Below are 20,799 nucleotides of genomic sequence, written 5' to 3'. Positions count from 1 at the left end.
TGTTTAGCTTCTTCCATTTTCTAATGATTGCTCCAACAGTGGACCTTTTTTCACCAAGCTGCTTGGCAATTTCCCCGTAGCCCTTTCCAGCCTTGTGGAGGTGTACAATTTTGTCTCTAGTGTCTTTGGACAGCTCTTTGGTCTTGGCCATGTTAGTAGTTGGATTCTTACTGATTGTATGGGGTGGACAGGTGTCTTTATGCAGCTAATGACCTCAAACAGGTGCATCGAATTTAGGATAATAAATGGAGTGGAGGTGGACATTTTAAAGGCAGACTAACAGGTCTTTGAGGGTCAGAATTCTAGCTGATAGACAGGTGTTCAAATACTTATTTGCAGCTGTATCATACAAATAAATAGTTAAAAAATCATAAATTGTGATTTCTGGATTTATTTTTTTTGATTATGTCTCTCACAGTGGACATGCACCTACGATGACAATTTCAGACCCCTCCATGATTTCCAAGTGGGAGAACTTACAAAATAGCAGGGTGTTCAAATACTTATTTTCCTCACTGTAGATGCTGTGTTTCTCAAACCATTCTTAAATCTGAGCAGGCCACCTTCTTCCATTGCTCCATAGACCAGTTCTGATGCTCACATGCCAATTGTAGGCCCTTTTTGGTTGTGGACACGGGTCAGCATGGACACTCTGGCTAGTCTATGGCTGTGTACAAAACAAACGTACGGTGTGTTCTGACATCTTTCTATCGGAACCAGTAATTTCTCTTTCTTTTTTTAATTGAGCTAATATAGCTCTTATATTGGATTCGACTACATGGGCCAGCCTTTGCTCCCCATGTGCATCAATGAGCCTTGGACCACTTTTGGTCAGTCCTGACCACTGCAGACTGTGAACATCCCCCAAAAGCTGCCGTTTTGGAGTTGCTCTTACCCAGTCAATACAATTTGGCCCTTATCAAAGTTGCTCAAATCCTTATGCTTGCCCATTTTTTCCTGCTTAAACGCGCAATAAACTTCAGGAACAACATGTTTACTTGGTGCCTAATTTATCACAACCACTTTCAGGTGCCATTTTAAAGGCTTAGGGCTCTTTCACACGGTCGGCCCATTCAGGTCCGCCTGACAGTTTTTTTTTGCGGACCTGAACGGGCGCTCCGTGCTCCTCTATGGAGCCGCGGATGTCAGCGGTGACATGCCCGCCGACATCCGACCCGCTCCGATCCGCCAACGTGTGACGAAGGAAAAACCTACTTTTCCATCTGTCTATCGGATCGGGTGAACACGGACAGACGGTCCGTGTTTATCTAATCCCCCCATAGGGGAGAGCGGAGAAAAGACAGGGCGGTCCCTGCACAGTGTGCGGGGACCGCTCTGTTATCCGCCGGCTCAGCGGGGATCAATGGAGCGATCCCTGCTGAGCTTATGGAGGTTCACGGGGCGGATCACCGCCCAATGTGAAAGGGGCCTAATACACACTATCAGTTTGTTTTTCGTTCAATCCAGCAAGCTGAATGAAAAAAAAAAAAACTGAAGCGCTCAGGAGGAGCCATTGGCTAACAGCGCTGATTGGATGCTGATCAACAGACCTTTGTGGTTATGCCCCTTCGACAGGAGCCGGTGGTTCAGCCAGCCTCTGTCGGACCAGCTGCCGTATCCACGGCCCGAATATCGGCAGGGCTTCTATTCAACAATCTGATACTACCCGATATTCGGCCTGTGTGTACGGGGCTTAAAGTGGTTGTAAAGGCAGAAGGTTTATCTTTATGCATTAAAATAAAAAACCCTTCGTGTGCAGCAGCCCCCCTAATACTTACCTGAGCCCCATCTCTCTCCAGCGATGGGCACTTGTGCCTGGGCCATCCAGAACTCGCCATCCCAATTGGTCGAGAACCAGATGTAGCGCCATTGGCTCCCACTGCTGTCAGTTAGTCAATCAGGAGAGAGAGAGGGCGAGGCCGAATGGAAACATTGAGCTGCGGCTCCAGTGCTCCCGTAGCAAGTTGCTTGCTTGTGGGGGCACTCGACAGGACCAAGGGGCCAGGAGCACCGAAGAGGGACCTGAGAAGAGGATCCTGAGCCTGGATCGGCTGAGTGACGTGTGTAGAGACGCACACAGCCCAGCTCAGAAACAAGTGCACATGTGTTCCCCCAGAGGCTATCTATGGTGGCGCACCCAGAAGAGGAAGAACCTAGAGTGCTTGTGGCAGACCACAAAAGAGAAGGTTTGGGCTGCTCTGTGCAAACCACGGCACAGAGCAGGTAAGTAGAACATGTTTATTATTTTTTAAGTACACAAGACTTTAGTATCACTTTAAAGAGATAATCAACGTTATTCACTTTATCTGTCAATAGGCATAATCTTATGGCTGATCGGTGTATACACACACACACACATATATATATATAAAATGTGTGTGTGTATGTATGTGTGTATAATAAATAAATGTATGTATGTATGTATGTATGTATGTATGTATGTATGTATGTATGTATGTATGTATGTATATATATATATATATATATATATATATATATATATATGTGTGTGTGTATATATATATATCCCAACTGTCGATACCTGTTTGTCTGTTACGTTTTGTGTCAGTAAATACATGAGATCACTTTTCCATTTTAGCTCGCATAGGAAGGACATTGAACTTTTTCTGCTTTTACTCCTAATGGAGGCTCATGGGGACTTGCTGAGTCTGCAGAACAGGATGTAAGTGTCTGCATACGGTTTTGCACTCAAATGACCTTCATTGTATCCTAACAATACAAGATCTTTATCTGGCACGTCACATGATCCCATCAAACATAACACAACTGTTAAAACAAAAAAAAATGACAAACACAAAAAAAAGAAATAATAATAGAGAGCAACCTATGATATTTTATTTTTAACACATGTATCTAAATGTGGAGAGCGATTTCATTTTTCTCCAGGCTCTGCCAGGCATTTTCACTTTTTCAAAAAACAGCTGATGTAGAATTGGAAGAAAGAAAACATATGATTTAATTCTAAAAGCAGAACAAAAACCACATGTCAAATATATTCAGCGTCCAAGTTTATTGTTTGACTGCTTGGACTTTCTTCGGATTTTCACCCAAGGCAAATAATAATATACTGTAATCCTCACTTTTTTATACAGCACATTGTGTGGTTCGAAAGAAAGGACTCTTCTGTAGGTAATTGAAGGGTAAGTAGTACCAATATGGTTCCTGTGCATTTTAGATCTGACTGTACTTCTAAAAATGCATCCAAACAGCAGACACATCCAAACCCACTAGGCACAAAAAAAACAATTCATTTCCAACACACTAAGTAGCTATAGTCACATTGGATCCCTCTTTGGGGGCATTTGACAGGCATTATGGCCCAGATTCTTGTACACTGGGCGTATCTCTGCGGCGGCGTAACGTATCCGATTTACGTTACACCGCCGCAAGTTTTTCAGGCAAGTGCTTTATTCACAAAGCACTTGCCTGTAAAGTTGCGGCGGCGTAGCGTAAATAACCCGGTGGAATTCAAATTCGGCGGGTAGGGGGCGTGTATCATTTAAATGAAGTGCGTCCCCGCGCCGAACGAACTGCACATGCGCCGTCTGTAAAATATCCCAGTGTGCATTGCTCCAAATGACGTCGCAAGGACGTCATTGGTTTCGACGTGAACGTAAATGACGTCCAGCCCCATTCACGGACGACTTACGCAAACAACGTAACTTTTTCAAATTTTGACGCGGGAACGATGGCCATACTTAACATTGGCTGCGCCTAATATAGCAGGGGCAACTTTACGCCGGGAAAAGCCTAACGTAAACGTTGTAACTTTACTGCGTCGGCCGCGCGTACGTTCGGGAATTCGTGTATCTAGCTAATTTTCATACTCAACGGGGAATTTGATGGAAGCGCCACCTAGCGGTCAAAAAAAAATGCAGTCAAGATCCGACGGCGTAAGAGACTTACGCCTGTCGAATCTAATGGATATCTATGCGTAACTGATTCTAAGAATCAGACGCATAGATACGACGGGTCGGATTAGGACTTACGACGGCGTACATGGCGATGCGCTGTCATAAGTCCTTTAAGAATCTGGGCCTATGTCCCCTCCCTACCACCTGAATTAACCCTGTAAATGTCGCACTACTGTGCCACAATCCCCTGCATTGCTCGCAGCTGTGGGGTGGTTGTGGTGTGGGTCCGTAGATTTGCATTAGCTGCACTTGGTAGCGGGAATGCCTGCCAAATGCATCATGTCGTTTAGTTTTTGCTGCACCCAGGAAGGACAGCATTGTGGGGATGGTATGTACAGCCCCAAAAATCCTACGCTTTGTCCGCAGAAAATCCGATCGTGTGTACGAGGCTTTAGAGGCATTTGGATCTCTTTCTATGAAATGGCAGGTATTGCAAATAATAATAGACATCAGCGAAAATGCATAGCAAAAAAAAAAAAATAATGCATTCAAAACAATCCATTTGGAAAAGCTGTGTGTACAAGGGTGCTGCACTGGCAGGAAGGAGGAGCTTAATGGGGAGATAGAACTTTGCCCCACCTCCTCTGGTTGTCTCCTCTCCTCCTCTAGCACTTGATTATGTGGGTGATCTCTCCCCCTCCTCTTTCCCACCAGAGCAGTGCTCCTGTATTCCCGTGAACACCTCTGCTGCCTTCTGAATACAGTAGTGCTGCACTGGCAGAAAGAAGGAGGGGGGAGAGAGCACAGCCCGCGCCATCTCCCCGCTATCTCCTCCTTACTTTGCTGCTTCCAGTGCTGCACTGGCAGAAAGAAGGAGGGGGGAGAGAGAGCACAGCCCGCAACATCTCCCGGCTATCTCCTCCTTACTTTGCTGCTTCCAGTGCTGCACTGGCAGAAAGAAGGAGGGGGGAGAGAGAGAGCACAGCCCGCACCATCTCCCGGCTATCTCCTCCTCACTTTGCTGCTTCCAGTGCTGCACTGGCAGAAAGAAGGAGGGGGAGAGAGAGCACAGCCCGCACCATCTCCCAGCTCTCTCCTGCTGACTTTGCTGCTTCCAGTGCTGCACTGGCAGAAAGAAGGAGGGGTGAGAGAGAGCACAGCCTGCAGCATCTCCCGGCTATCTCCTCTTCACTTTGCTGCTTCCAGTGCTGCACTGGCAGAAAGAAGGAGGGGGGAGAGAGAGCACAGCCTGCAGCATCTCCCGGCTATCTCTTCCTTACTTTGCTGCTTCCAGTGCTGCACTGGCAGAAAGAAGGAAGGGGAGAGAGAGCACAGCCCGCACCATCTCCCAGCTCTCTCCTGCTGACTTTGCTGCTTCCAGTGATGGGCTGACAGGAGCAATGATGCCACTGTCACTACTCCCATCAGTTCTGTGACTGGGGCATCTGTGGGTGGGAACACGCCCTTAAAGCAAGCATGTCCATAACAATAAACGCAGTCGCATTACCCAGTAATACCGTAATACCGCACTAAACTGTAATACCGTAAATGCAATGATCAGTGCCAACACATACCTTTGAATTGAGACTTCTGACACTCACTGGTACTTGAACTGGAACTCTGACCTGTCACCTCTTTCCTGTAGGCGTGGCCTATCACTATGATGGGTAGCCTTACGGGTCAGTAGCACTATGTGGAATGTGAAGGTGGCAGGCCAGTGCATGACACTACTACAAAGAATTAAAACTTGCTTGTTGTAGCACTCCTATTTTTAAGGGCACCCGGAGAGCCAAGGCAAGTAAACCTAAAGTAAATGTCAAGGCACCTCTCAGTTCCTGCAACATAATTCTGGAGCCTGCCGAGTACCTTTTATCATACTGACACGTATATACTGTATATACTCAAGTATAAGCTGAGTTTTTCAGCACATTTTTTTGTGCTGAAAATGCCCCCCTCGGCTTATACTCGAGTCACCTTTTTGCGTCTAATCTCCCGGACTTTGGGGACCCGGTACCGGCCGGCAGTAAGTCCCCTGGACCCCAGGTAGCCACACTCTTCCTCTACAAGCTTGTTGTCCGTGGGACCTACCGCTGGGGAGCACCGATTTATCAACCAGGGCACCCCTTCCATAGACTCCCATGTTAAACGGTAATTTCTCTGGTGACTTCGGGGACCCGGTACCGGCCGTTCGTATGTCCCCTGGACCCGGAACTTGTCACACATGTAGCACAATTTCTCCTCTACAAAGTTTGTGCAAGTCCTGTGCAAATTTTGACGTCTGGGGGACCTACAGCTGAGGAGCACCGATTTTTCAAAGCTGGGCACCACTTCCATAGACTCCCATGTTAAACATCTGTCTAGTCATAGACACAGTGAGGCATGGGCACAGTGAGGCATGGACACAGTGGGCCAGATTCTGAAAGGACTTACGACGGCGCAGCGCCATGTACGCCGTCGTAAGTCCTAATCCGACCCGTTGTATCTATGCGCCTGATTCTTAGAACCAGTTACGCATGGATATCCATTAGATCCGACAGGCGTAAGTCTCTTACGCCGTCGGATCTTAACTGCATTTTTTTTTTACCGCTAGGTGGCGCTTCCATCAAATTCCGCGTCGAGTATGCAAATTAGCTAGATAGGCAAATTCCCGAATGTACGCGTGGCCGACGCAGTAAAGTTACGACGTTTACGTTAGGCTTTTCCCGGCGTATAGTTGCCCCTGCTATATGAGGCATGAGTGCGGCGTACCGATGTTAAGTATGGCCGTCGTTCCCGCGTCGAAATTTGAAAAAGTTACGTCGTTTGCGTAAGTCGTCTGTGAATGGTGCTGGACGTCATTTACGTTCACGTCGAAACCAATGACGTCCTTGCGGCGTACTTTGGAGCAATGCACACTGGAAAATTCCACGGATGGCGCATGCGCCGTTCCGCAAAAACGTCAGGTTACAGTAGTTTTACATAAAACACGCCCCCCTGATCCAAATTTGAATTAGGAGGGCTTACGCCGGCCGATTTACGCTACGCTGCCGCAACTTACGGAGCAAGTGCTTTAAGAATACAGCACTTGCCTGTCTAAGTTGCGGAGGCGTAACGTAAATCAGATACGTTACGCTGCCGCAGAAATACGCCGCTGACTGAGAATCTGGCCCAGTGAGACATGGACACAGTAAGGCACAGCGAGACATGCACATGGACACAGTGAGGCACAGCGAGACATGGACACAGTGAGGGAAAGTGAGGCACAGCGAGGCATACACATGGACACAGTGAGGCCCAGCGAGACATGGACACAGTGAGGGAAAGTGAGGCACAGCGAGGCATGCACATGGACACAGTGAGGCACAGCGAGACATGGACACAGTGAGGGAAAGTGAGGCACAGCGAGGCATGCACATGGACACAGTGAGGGAAAGTGAGGCACAGCGAGGCATGCACATGGACACAGTGAGGCACAGCGAGACATGGACACAGTGAGGGAAAGTGAGGCACAGCGAGGCATGCACATGGACACAGTGAGGCACAGCGAGACATGGACACAGTGAGGGAAAGTGAGGCACAGCGAGGCATGCACATGGACACAGTGAGGCACAGCAAGACATGGACACAGTGAGGGAAAGTGAGGCACAGCGAGGCATGCACATGGACACAGTGAGGGAAAGTGAGGCACAGCGAGGCATGCACATGGACACAGTGAGGCAAAGTGAGGCACAGCGAGGCATGCAGATGGACACCCTAGGCTTACACTCGAGTCAATACGTTTTCCCATTTTTTGTGGTAAAATTAGGTGCCTCGGCCTATAATCGGGTCGGCTTATACTCGAGTATATACGGTACTTTCAGCACAGTTCACTAGAAGGCATTCATTGCTGACAGTAATCAATACCAGCGCTCGCTAATTCCTGAATTTGAGAATGCGTTTACAATAATCCCCGCCATTCAACAAGAAATCATCATTTAGTACTGACTGTTGCAATGACTTACTGCACACCATTGTACTTTACAAATCTGCATTAAACTTAAATCAGTAGAAAGCAGCAAGATTTATATTGCTGGCAGAAAAAAGGACGAATACAATAAACGTATTTAACCTGCCACTTGTGCTGGAATTACAGAAGCCTGTTGTACTGTAATCCTGTTTATTTTTGTACAGCCGGGCGAATGGAATTTCACAAAAAGAATCAAATGAGGTTAGAGCTTCCAACAATGCGCGGTCCTGTTCTGCTTCATTTTGACTATGTTAGAACGAAGTAATTTGAGAATAAGGAAGGTGGTGCCTGAACCATTCTAATGTTGGTGGGGCCAGCAACCTCAAGCGGGCCAAGTGCCAAGTCGTATTTAGGCCAAATATAGAGCTATTTTCTCGTTGAAGTCACCTTCATTAACTACGCCAGCTTCAAACTCTATTTTTGCACCACTTGGGAAGTCTGGAAGTTGGGTTGGACAACAGTATAAACCAAGCAAACAGAATTCCTTTTAGTGAGGTTCCACCTAGGCATGCCAGTGCACCGTGTGAGGTCGCTGGGATGAACTAAGCCTGACATAATGTTAGCCGCGTTTTTATGTGATGTTCCGACAATAAAAGATGTATTGATGCCTCGGTACGCACTGCGCAGCAAAGCATAACTCTGCTACCACATAAAACTTTCACTCCATAAACCAATATGCAAAGCGAAGCGACACATAACAACCGCTTTCTAAACACATTGCATTGGTCGCAATACGTGAAGGTGAAGCCGGAAAAAAAGCTGTTTCGGTGGCTTGCTCCACAAAGACAGCGTTATATAAATATATCAGTCTTATTTAAAGCGGGAGTTCACCCGGAAAAAAAAAATTAACATTAGATTGAGGCTCATTTTGTCTAGGGGAATCGTGTAGTTTTTTTAAAAACGAAGCAGTACTTACCGTTTTAGAGAGCGATCTTCTCCGCCGCTTCCGGGTATGGTCTTCGGGATTGGGCGTTCCTATTTGATTGACAGTCTTCCGACAGGCTTCCGACGGTCGCATACATCGCGTCACGAGTAGCCGAAAGAAGCCAAACGTCGGTGCGGCTCTATACGGCGCCTGCGCACCGACGTTCGGCTACTTTCGAAAAATCGTGACGCGATGTATGCGACCGTCGGAAGCCTGTCAATCAAATAGGAACGCCCAGTCCCGCAGCCCATACCCGGAAGCGGCGGAGAAGATCACTCTCTAAAACGGTAAGTAATGCTTCGTTTTTAAAAAAACTACCCGATTCCCCTAGACAAAATGAGCATCAATCTAATGTTAAAAATTAACATTTCCAGGTGAACCTCCACTTTAAGTCAGCACATACATTTTTTTTTTATATAAATGAACATATAATAATATAATGTAATGTGTAACACCCAAATAATAAAATTTGTAGCTGCTGGCTTTTAATTTTTATTTGACAGGCTGGAACTCCTCTTTAACTGCTTTCCGACTGCCGGTATACGTCGGCAGAATGGCACAGGCAGGCAAATGGGCGTACCTGTACGTCCCTTCGAATTTGCCGCCTAGCAGGCACGCGTGTGCCGCCGACTGCACTCGCGCCTCGGGTCCTGCAAACTCGATTGCGGTGTGGAGAGGAAGAGCGGGAAGATGTAAACAAGGCATTTCCCTATTCTGCCTAGTGACAGGACAGGGATCTACTGTTCCCTGTCATCAGCAGCAGTGATTGCTGTCATGTCAGCAGTAGCCCATCCCCCTCAGGCCCCGTACAGACGAGCGGACAGTCCGCTGAAAACGGCGTTTTCAGCGGACATGTCCGCTCGGAGATTTCTGTTTGATGGTTGTACACACCATCAAACAGAAATCCGCCCGGACAGGATACGCGGTGACGTGCGGCGACGTGCGCGGCCTGGAAGGTCAATGCTTCCACGCATGCGTCGAATCGCTTTCGGCCGAGTGGACATGTCCGGTGAGTCTGTAACAGACGACCGAACATGTCCGACGGACAGGCTTCCAGCGGGCATGCTAAGAAACATTTGTCCGCTGGAAACCTGTCCGATCCTCCGGACAATTGTCTGGTCGGCCCTACACACGACCGAACATGTCTGCTGAAACTGGCCTGCGGACCAGTTTCAGCGGACATGTTCGGTCGTGTGTACAGGGCCTTACAGTTAGAATCACTCCCTAGGACACACTTAACCCCCTAGTGTGTAACCTCTTACCTGCCAGTGACATTTGTACAGTAATCAGTGCATTTTTATAGCACTGATCGCTGTATGAATGCCAATGGTCCCAAAAATGTGTCAAACATGTCCGCCATACTGTCGCAGTCCTGATAAAAATTGCAGATCGCTGCCATTACTGGTAAAAAAAAGAATGCTATAAATCTGTCCTCTATTTTACAGACGCTCTAACTTTTGCGCAAACCAATCTATATACACTTATTGCGATTTTTATTATCAAGAATATGTAGAAGAATACTTATCGGTCTCAACTGAGAAAAAATTCACTTTTAAAAAAAAAAATGGGGATATTTATTGTAGCAAAGAGTACAAAATATTGTTTTTTTTTTTTCAAAATTGTCACTCTTTTTTGGCTTATAGCGCAAAAAATTTAAATCGCAGAGATGATCAAATACCACCAAAAGAAAGATCTATTTGTGGGGAAAAAAAAGGACATCAATTTTGTTTGGGTACAGCATCGCACGACTGCGTAATTGTCAGTTAAAGCAACGCTGTGTCAAATCGCAAAAAAAAGGCCTGGTTATTGAGCAGCCAATTCTTCCGGGGCTGAAATGGTTAAAAAGTGTTAGCTGGGGTTTGGCCTCAATTTGTTAGTCAAGTTCATCTTCATCTGCTACTACATCTAACACTACCCTCTCCCCGGGCTGAGAATACTGCTGTCTAAAAGGTATCTCCATTGCTCCTCCGTCTAGAGTGGGGACACCCTAAGATAAGAAGCGTGTTACTGGCAGGATCACCAGGCAAGAATAAAAAAAGCCTTAGGCCCCTTTCACATGGGCTTGTCCGCTTGACAGACTCTGCTCGCTCAGGGCCGATCGTTCCACTGATCCCTGCTGAACAGGCAGATGACATGTCCGTCTACGCTCACTGTGCAGAGACGGACCTGACAGAGTCCCGCTCTCCACTATGGGGAGATCGGATGAAAACGGACCGCCTGTCCATTTTCATCCGATCCCATCCGCCAGACGGATGGAAAATAGGGCCACCATCCATCTGGATTTTACAGACAGGTTCGGAACGGATTGCGGCGGGTGTCAGCAGACATGTCACTGCTGACATTCACCGCTCCATAGGAGTAAATGGAGCGTCCAATCAGGTCCAATTGAGAAACTGACATCGTAAAGCCAGTGTGAAAGGGGCCTTAAAAAGAAAACGAATGCAGCAACCACATTTAAGAATTGGTAAACTGCAATATATTACATGATAGTTTTTGTCTATTGTCTGGGGAGGAGCCAGACACACAGGTCCCAGAAGACAGCAAGGACCAGTGGGATCACACAGCGTGATTCGCACATGCACATTAGGGAACCAGGAAGTGAAGCCGTGGGGCGTCACTTCCTAATTCCCTTCCTGAAGATGGCTGCTTCCAGGACTTTTCCTAATGTCCCACAAGCGCACCGCCCCAGTGTAAAAAGTCACACTGAAATGAATGGTAGGCCCTTTTCAGGCGAGATTTCTAGCACTACCTGAAAACTGCCTCAGTGTGAAAGTCCTTACAGAACATAAGGTCTCCTGCACACAGGACATTTTTGATGCTGCTTTTAGGGGCGTCTGAATGTTTTGTTTCTGCCTCTAAACACCTGCATGTTAGCTTACGTGTCCATGCACACCTCCACAGCCAGTGTGTCCAGGAGCAGCGGCGCTCGGCAGAAAAATTCCTGGACGCGTGTAATTGCGCGTTAAAGGGGCGGTTCACACTGCTGCGTGGTGAGAGATTGCATGTGATTCGCACCACACTGCAGTGCAAATCACATGCGGTACAAATTGAGCCATACAGATATCTGTATGGCTGGATTTGCATCGCATTCGGACCGAACTGGCACAGGACCCTTTTTGTGGTCCGCAGCAGAATCGTATTGCATGCGATCCAATTCCTGTCTGAAATTGCAGATCGCACTGCGATACGCAAACTGATCTGGGGGTGTCATTAACTTTTAATTGACACTCCCAGCAGTTTGCATAGGGCAGTGTGAACTGCCGCTGGGAGACATGCGATGCGGGAACAGTGGGTTTGCAGGGTTCCCGCATGGCAGCAGTGTGAACTGCAGCTGGGAGACGTGCGATGCGGGGACCCGCAGTGGGTTTGCAGGGTGGCAGCAGTGTGAACTGCAGCTGGGAGACGTGCGATGCGGGGACCCGCAGTGGGTTTGCAGGGTTCCCGCATGGCAGCAGTGTGAACTGCCGCTGGGAGATGTGCGATGCGGGAACCCGCAGTGGGTTTGCAGCGTTCCCGCATGGCAGCAGTGTGAACTGCCGCTGGGAGACATGCGATGCGGGGACCCGCAGTGGGTTTGCAGGGTTCCCGCGTGGCAGCAGTGTGAACTGCCGCTGGGAGACGTGTGATGCGGGAACCCGCAGTGGGTTTGCAGCGTTCCCGCGTGGCATGGCAGCAGTGTGAACTGCCGCTGGGAGACGTGCGATGCGGGAACCCGCAGTGGGTTTGCAGCGTTCCCGCGTGGCAGCAGTGTGAACTGCCGCTGGGAGACGTGTGATGCGGGAACCCGCAGTGGGTTTGCAGCGTTCCCGCGTGGCATGGCAGCAGTGTGAACTGCCGCTGGGAGACGTGCGATGCGGGAACCCGCAGTGTATTTGCAGCGTTCCCGCGTGGCAGCAGTGTGAACTGCCGCTGGGAGACGTGCGATGCGGGAACCCGCAGTGGGTTTGCAGCGTTCCCGCGTGGCATGGCAGCAGTGTGAACTGCCGCTGGGAGACGTGCGATGCGGGAACCCGCAGTGGGTTTGCAGGGTTCCCGCATGGCAGCAGTGTGAACTGCCGCTGGGAGACATGCAATGCGGGAACCCGCAGTGGGTTTGCAGGGTTCCCGCGTGGCAGCAGTGTGAACTGCCGCTGGGAGACATGCGATGTGGGAACCCGCAGTGGGTTTGCAGCGTTCCCGCGTGGCATGGCAGCAGTGTGAACTGCCGCTGGGAGACATGCGATGCGGGAACCCGCAGTGGGTTAGCAGGGTTCCCGCATGGCAGCAGTGTGAACTGCCGCTGGGAGACGTGCGATGCGGGAACCCGCAGTGGGTTTGCAGCGTTCCCGCGTGGCATGGCAGCAGTGTGAACTGCCGCTGGGAGACATGCGATGCGGGAACCCGCAGTGGGTTAGCAGGGTTCCCGCATGGCAGCAGTGTGAACTGCCGCTGGGAGACGTGCGATGCGGGAACCCGCAGTGGGTTTGCAGCGTTCCCGCGTGGCATGGCAGCAGTGTGAACTGCTGCTGGGAGACATGCGATGCGGGAACCCGCAGTGGGTTTGCAGGGTTCCCGCATGGCAGCAGTGTGAACTGCCGCTGGGAGACATGCGATGCGGGAACCCGCAGTGGGTTAGCAGGGTTCCCGCATGGCAGCAGTGTGAACTGCCGCTGGGAGACGTGCGATGCGGGAACCCGCAGTGGGTTTGCAGCGTTCCCGCGTGGCATGGCAGCAGTGTGAACTGCTGCTGGGAGACATGCGATGCGGGAACCCGCAGTGGGTTAGCAGGGTTCCCGCATGGCAGCAGTGTGAACTGCCGCTGGGAGACGTGCGATGCGGGAACCCGCAGTGGGTTTGCAGCGTTCCCGCGTGGCATGGCAGCAGTGTGAACTGCTGCTGGGAGACGTGCGATGCGGGAACCCGCAGTGGGTTAGCAGGGTTCCCGCATGGCAGCAGTGTGAACTGCCGCTGGGAGACGTGCGATGCGGGAACCCGCAGTGGGTTTGCAGCGTTCCCGCGTGGCATAGCAGCAGTGTGAAGCGGCCCTTAAGTCATGTTTAGCACTTAAGCATTAATTAATTTCAATGGCCGGAATAAATTATTATCCTGGCCAATGAATTGAATGCCCAAGCGATTGACTCGCCTAAACGCATTAGACTTTTTTTTTCTGACAAGTGCCAGCCGCCAGGAAGAAAGGCGTCTAGGAGAGTCAGAGAAACGTCCGGGGCACATGAGGCCTGAGTCAGGATCTTCCTGCGAGTATAAACATCAGTAAACCATTACGTTCCATAATAAAGGCCACTTGTGTTTTACTATGGAATGCCGGTCGGTTATTTAAGGTCCCCGCCCCCTGGATTTCGGTCCCTCCATCGTTTTTCCGTGTCCTGGGACCTCCATGAGTATTTACCATAATTCAATTATTTTGAAGTGCTGTGAGTGGAATCTTTGTTATGTTTTGGTGTGTAGTCAGATCTGACAGTAATAACAAAACCACTTCCATATGTCCCCCTCCTATAGAAATCATACAGATCCTCCGAGATCATCATTTCCAGTACTGTGGAGTGCAGCCACACCAGGACACGGGGGGATTTCTATACATTGACCACTGTAATGTGTATTATCTGGCCATACACCATGCAATCCGATTGTACAATCTCCTTCAAGAGTTACCAAAGCTATATGAGGACAAACCTGATTTTTTTTTAATATCATGCCTATTAAAATTAAAGCGGGGGTTCACCCTTAGAGGGCACTTTTCCCCCTTAGATTCCTGCTCGTTATTACTAGGGGAATCGGCTATTTATTTTAAAATATGTGCAGTACTTACCCGTTTACGAGACGCATCCTCTCCGTCGCTTCCGGGTATGGGCTTCGGGAATGGGCGTTCCTTCTTGATTGACAGGTTTCCGAGAGGCTTCCGACGGTCGCATCCATCGCGTCACGATTTTCCGAAAGAAGCCGAACGTCGGTGCGCAGGCGCAGTATAGAGCCGCACCGACGTTCGGCTTCTTTCGGCTACGAGTGACGCGATGGATGCGACCGTCGGAAGCCTCTCGGAAGAATGTCAATCAAGAAGGAACGCCCGCTCCCGAAGACCCATACCCGGAAGCGACGGAAGAAGATGCAGCTCGAAAACGGGTAAGTACTGCACATATTTTAATATAAATAGCCGATTCCCCTAGACCGAACGAGCAGGAATCTAAGGGGAGATTTTTTTTTTTTTTTTAAATGGGTGAACTACCGCTTTAAATCAGTTGATGGAAAATCTAAAGGAGGTTGTACAATCAGATTGTAATGTGTGTAGTGAGCCTTACAACCCCCCATAAATACAGAAGTACACATATATTATCATTACTGTCAGTGTGAGGATTGCTGTAGTGTCAGGTCACATGACCTGTATACCTGGCCCTGCCATGCTCTGTACTATGGAGGAGGCAGGGCAGCTGTCACACACAGATCAGTCTGCGATCCCTTAGTGATGTCTGTTGCTGGCCAGAAGAGAGGGGCTGCCCTGCACAGGGCGAGGTCGTGTGATTAGAGGGGGGGGGGGGGGGGGGGGGTGAGCCTGCTTAGAGTGGGGTGGGTGTGTCGGCAAGGAGTAGTATGCCAGGGTGTGGGCGTGGCACACAGAGGGGCGTGTCGGCTACAACAAAGAGCCCAGAAAGGTTCTCGTGCAATGTTATGTGCTGTCACCCCCGGTGTGTCCATGTGTATGGGAGCCGGGGGATCCTCCGACAGCGGGACTCCCGCAATCCCCCCCCCTACACACACCGAGCGACGATCATACACAGAGGTCATATGAGGTGGGCTCCCTCCCACCCGGGACAGCACGGCTCCTCCCACCGGATCATCAACTTCTACAGCCAGCTATGTATTACTAATGTCACCGGACACGCCCACCGACACCCTACACGGGATCAACCGTCCGTGACACCCGCAGGTCACACCCATCAGGGGACCCCCAGTCACTCATCCCCCCATCATTGCACACACCCCACTCATCATTGCACACCCCCCCCATCATTGCACACACCCCACTCACTCACCCCCCCATCATTGCACACACCCCACTCACTCACACCCCCCCCCCCCCATCATTGCACACACCCCACTCACTCATCCCCCCATCATTGCACACACCCCACTCATCATTGCACACCCCCCCCATCATTGCACACACCCCACTCACTCACCCCCCCATCATTGCACACACCCCACTCACTCACACCCCCCCCCCATCATTGCACACACCCCACTCACTCATCCCCCCATCATTGCACACACCCCACTCATCATTGCACACCCCCCCATCATTGCACACACCCCACTCACTCACCCCCCCATCATTGCACACACCCCACTCACTCACACCCCCCCCCCCCCCCATCATTGCACACACCCCACTCACTCATCCCCCCATCATTGCACACACCCCACTCACCCCCCCCCCATCATTGCACACACCCCACTCACACCCCCCCATCATTGCGCACACCCCCCATCATTGCGCACACCCCACTCACTCACACCCCCCATCATTGCACACACCCCACTCACTGATCCCCCCCCATCATTGCACACACCACACTCACTCACACCCCCACTCACTCCCCCCCATTATTGCACACACCCCACTCACTCACACCATCATTGCACACACCCCACTCACTCACCCCCCCATCATTGCACACACCCCACTCACTCACACCCCCCCCCCATCATTGCACACACCCCACTCACTCATCCCCCCATCATTGCACACACCCCACTCACCCCCCCCCCATCATTGCACACACCCCACTCACACCCCCCCCATCATTGCGCACACCCCCCATCATTGCGCACACCCCACTCACTCACACCCCCCATCATTGCACACACCCCACTCACTGATCCCCCCCCATCATTGCACACACCACACTCACTCACACCCCCACTCACTCCCCCCCATTATTGCACACACCCCACTCACTCACACCATCATTGCACACACCCCACTCACTCATCCCCCCATCATTGCACACACCCCACTCACTGATCCCCCCCCCAATCATTGCACACACCCCACTCACTCACACCCCCCCATCATTGCACACACCCCACTCACTCATCCCCCCATCATTGCACACACCCCACTCACACCCCCCCCCATCATTGCACACACCCCACTCACACCCCCCCCATCATTGCACACACCCCACTCACACCCCCCCCCCATCATTGCACACACCCCACTTACTGATTCCCCCCAATCATTGCACACACCCCACTTACTGATTCCCCCCAATCATTGCACACACCCCTGTAATTGCACCCAGCCATGTCACAGAGTCCCCCCATCACACTGCCCCCACCCCAATCATCACACCCACCTGAGTCCCCCCCCAAGGCATTGCACTCACCTACATTAATCCCCCCCCCCTGCCCAACCATTGCACCCTTTGCTCTGAGGAGCCTGCAGTACACTCCCCACACAATCAGGTGTGTGCACTAGATCCCCTGGATCAGTGGCTGAGATCACACCTGCCTGGCAGAGGGGGGAGGAGGGGGTGTGATCAGTCTACACTGGCTGATTCTTTGTCTATAGGAGGACAGTATGTACAGTCTATGCCCAGGGCACCGCATGGCTCAGTCTATGTCATGTAATGGGAGAGCATAACCTCGTGTATGTCATGAGGATAGGCAGGTGTGCCGCATGGAGAGGTACATGCCCCCCCCCTGGTGTATGGACTGGGAGCATAGCTCAGAGGACAGTGTATATACTGATGAGGATAGTCCTGTTTAGTGCCTGGCTCAGAAGACAGCACAGGGAAAGCATATCCCCCTCCCTGATAGCCCTGAGGTATGTTCATAGTATGGAATGGGGAGCATATCCCAGGATAATCCTGTGTATAAACTCATGAGGATAGTCCTGTTTGGTGCCTGGCTCAGAGGACAGCATGGTGTACTATATCATGAAGATAGTCCTTTATATATACACTGATGAGGATAGTCCTATGTATATATACACTGATGAGGATAGTCCTATGTATATATACCGATGAGGTTATATGTATATGATGATAAGGATAGTCCTGTGTATATATATATACACACTGATGAGGATAGCTCTGTGTGTTGCATGGCTCAGGGGTATGTTCATTGTATGGAATGGGGGGGAATAGTCCCCCTGTATGTAATACTGATGGGGATAGTCCTGGACATAATGATGGGGATAGCCCCCTGATGTATAATACTGATGGGGCTAGCCCCCTGTGTATAATACTGATGAGGATAGCCCCCCTGTATACAATACTGATGGGGATAGCCCCCCTGTATACAATACTGATGGGGATAGCCCCCCTGTATATAATACTGATGGGGATAGCCCCCCTGTATATAATACTGATGGGGATAGCCCCCCTGTATATAATACTGATGGGGATAGCCCCCCTGTATATAATACTGATGGGGATAGCCCCCCTGTATATAATACTGATGGGGATAGCCCCCCCTGTATATAATACTGAGCCCCCTGTGTATAACACTGCTGGGGGTAGCCCCCCTGTGTATAATACTGATATGGATAGCCCCCTGTATATAATACTGATATGGATAGCCCCCTGTATATAATACTGATGGGTATATAACACTGCTGAGGATAGCCCCCTGTATATAACACTGCTGGGGATAGCCCCCCCCCCCCTGTATAACACTGCTGGGGATAGCCCCCTGTATATAACACTGATGAGGATAGCCCCCTGTATATAATACAGATGAGGATAGCCCCCATGTATAACACTGCTGGGGATAGCCCCCTGTGTATAACACTGATGAGGATAGCCCCATGTATATATAATACTGCTGGGGATAGCCCCCTGTATAACACTGCTGGGGATAGCCCTGTATATAATACAGATGAGGATAGCCCCCATGTATAACACTGCTGGGGATAGCCCTGTATATAACACTGATGAGGATAGCCCCATGTATAACACTGCTGGGGATAGCCCTGTATATAATACAGATGAGGATAGCCCCCATGTATAACACTGCTGGGGATAGCCCTGTATATAATACTGATGAGGATAGCCCCCCTGTATAACACTGCTGGGGATAGCCCCCCTGTATATAATACTGATGGGGATAGCCCCCTGTATATAATACTGCTGGGGATAGCCCTGTATATAACACTGATGAGGATAGCCCCCCTGTATATAACACTGATGAGGATAGCCCCCCTGTATATGACACTGATGAGGATAGCCCCCCTGTATATGACACTGATGAGGATAGCCCCCCTGTATATGACACTGATGAGGATAGCCCCATGTATATATAATACAGATGAGGATAGCCCGGTGTTTCTGTCCCGCACTGACCTGTGTGTGTCCTGAGATGAGCCTTGAGGTGGGAGGACTTGCCGTAGACCTTGTCACACCCGGGATAGGGGCATTTGTGCCTCTTGAGGGGTGATTCGGGGTCAGCTCTGCTCTTGCCCCGTCTCCCCCTTTGTCTGCTCTCCGGTTGCACTGATGGGGTGTCGGGACCGATCTCCTCCCCCTTCTCCTCGGTGACCCCCCCGGGGACTTGTTGGTTGAGATCGGCCAGGATCCGGGCCACCACGAAGAGGGAGGCGTTGTCCTTGCCAGCCTCGGGTGGGGGGTCTCCGGGGGTGTCACTCCTGTGCCCCCCATGCCCAGCACTGTGGACAATGGCCCGGCTGGACATCGATACAAGGCACTCTGCTGCGAAGTGATCCACGAAAGCCACGGAGGACATGATCGGAGAGGATGGGATTCTTTCTCGCCACACACAGATCGGGATTAGCGGGCTCCGGATTGCACTCGGTCCATACAGATCACGCCCAACTTGCATAGGAATATAAATCCATGTGAGTGACCTGGGAGAGAGGGGCACCCCTGACAGATGCCACCAATGGAGGGTGATCGGGGAGCGGTGCCTGCCTGGCTCTCCCTGCTATTGCACTATGTGAATGTGTGTCTCAGTCCCACGTGGGGGCGTGGCCTGCAGCAACATCTGTGAGTGACGTCACCAAGAAGCCACATCCTGGCTCGATGAGTCTCCAAGTCACCCTCTCCCTCCTGGCTCCCAGAGAGCAAGATCTGCAAAGGAAGGCACAGCCTGCCAACCAGCCAGACCTGGCAACCAATCAGGGGGCCAGCTCATCCCTGCAGCCAATCGCAGCCTTGTTTATGCTGAGCCCATTGGCCCCTTGGATTTCTTGCAACTTGGGAAGTGGCAGGCAACATGAGGAAGGGGGTCACAGCAGACCTGAGTTCCCTGATCATTTATTCATCGGCAATGACACTGGGGACAATGGATCCCTGCCAGGAAGATTTGCCCCCCCCTGGGGCAGAGAGGTGACATGGGGCTGCCTGTAGATGTATAGAGATGCAGGGGGCTGGCTGGCCTGTGCTATGCTAGAATAGGATTAGATGATCAGCCCAGTTGTGCAGCATAGGGATCAATGGGGACAAGACACACACACAGCATAGGGATCAATGGGGACAAGACACACACACACAACATAAGGATCACTGGGGACAAGACACACACACAGCATAGGGATCACTGGGGATAAGACACACCCAGCATAGGGATCACTGGGGACAAGACACACACACACAGCATAGGGATCACTGGGGACAAGACACACACACACAACATAGGGATCACTGGGGACAAGACACACACACACAGCATAGGGATCACTGAGGACAAGACACACACACAGCATAGGGATCACTGGGGACAAGACACACACACACAGCATAGGGATCACTGGGGATAAGAGACACACACACACACAGCATAGGGATCACTGGGCACAAGACACATCATAGGGATCACTGGGGACAAGACACACACACACAACATAGGGATCAATGGGGACAAGACACACACACACAACATAGGGATCAATGGGGACAAGACACACACACAGAATAGGGATCACTGGGGATAAGAGACACACACACAGCATAGGGATCAATGGGGACAAGACACACACACACACACAGCATAGGGATCAC

The 20,799-nt window shown here is 50.6% G+C and overlaps 1 protein-coding gene across 1 annotated transcript in view; it reads right to left on the bottom strand.

Annotated features, from left to right (window-relative positions):
- The window catches only part of KLF13 (Kruppel like factor 13), a 112,647-nt gene extending 92,779 nt beyond the window's left edge, over positions 1–19,868 (bottom strand). The window contains exon 1 of the mRNA XM_040342821.1: positions 19,126–19,868. Coding sequence (XP_040198755.1) covers positions 19,126–19,621 — 496 coding nt within the window. The 5' untranslated portion in view covers positions 19,622–19,868. The remainder of the gene's footprint in view (positions 1–19,125) is intronic.
- Between the last annotated feature and the right edge of the window lie 931 nt (positions 19,869–20,799).

This window comes from Rana temporaria, chromosome 3 (genome assembly GCF_905171775.1).
Source record: "Rana temporaria chromosome 3, aRanTem1.1, whole genome shotgun sequence".
Lineage (NCBI taxonomy): Eukaryota > Metazoa > Chordata > Amphibia > Anura > Ranidae > Rana > Rana temporaria.
This window is presented reverse-complemented; position numbering and strand designations above follow the sequence as displayed.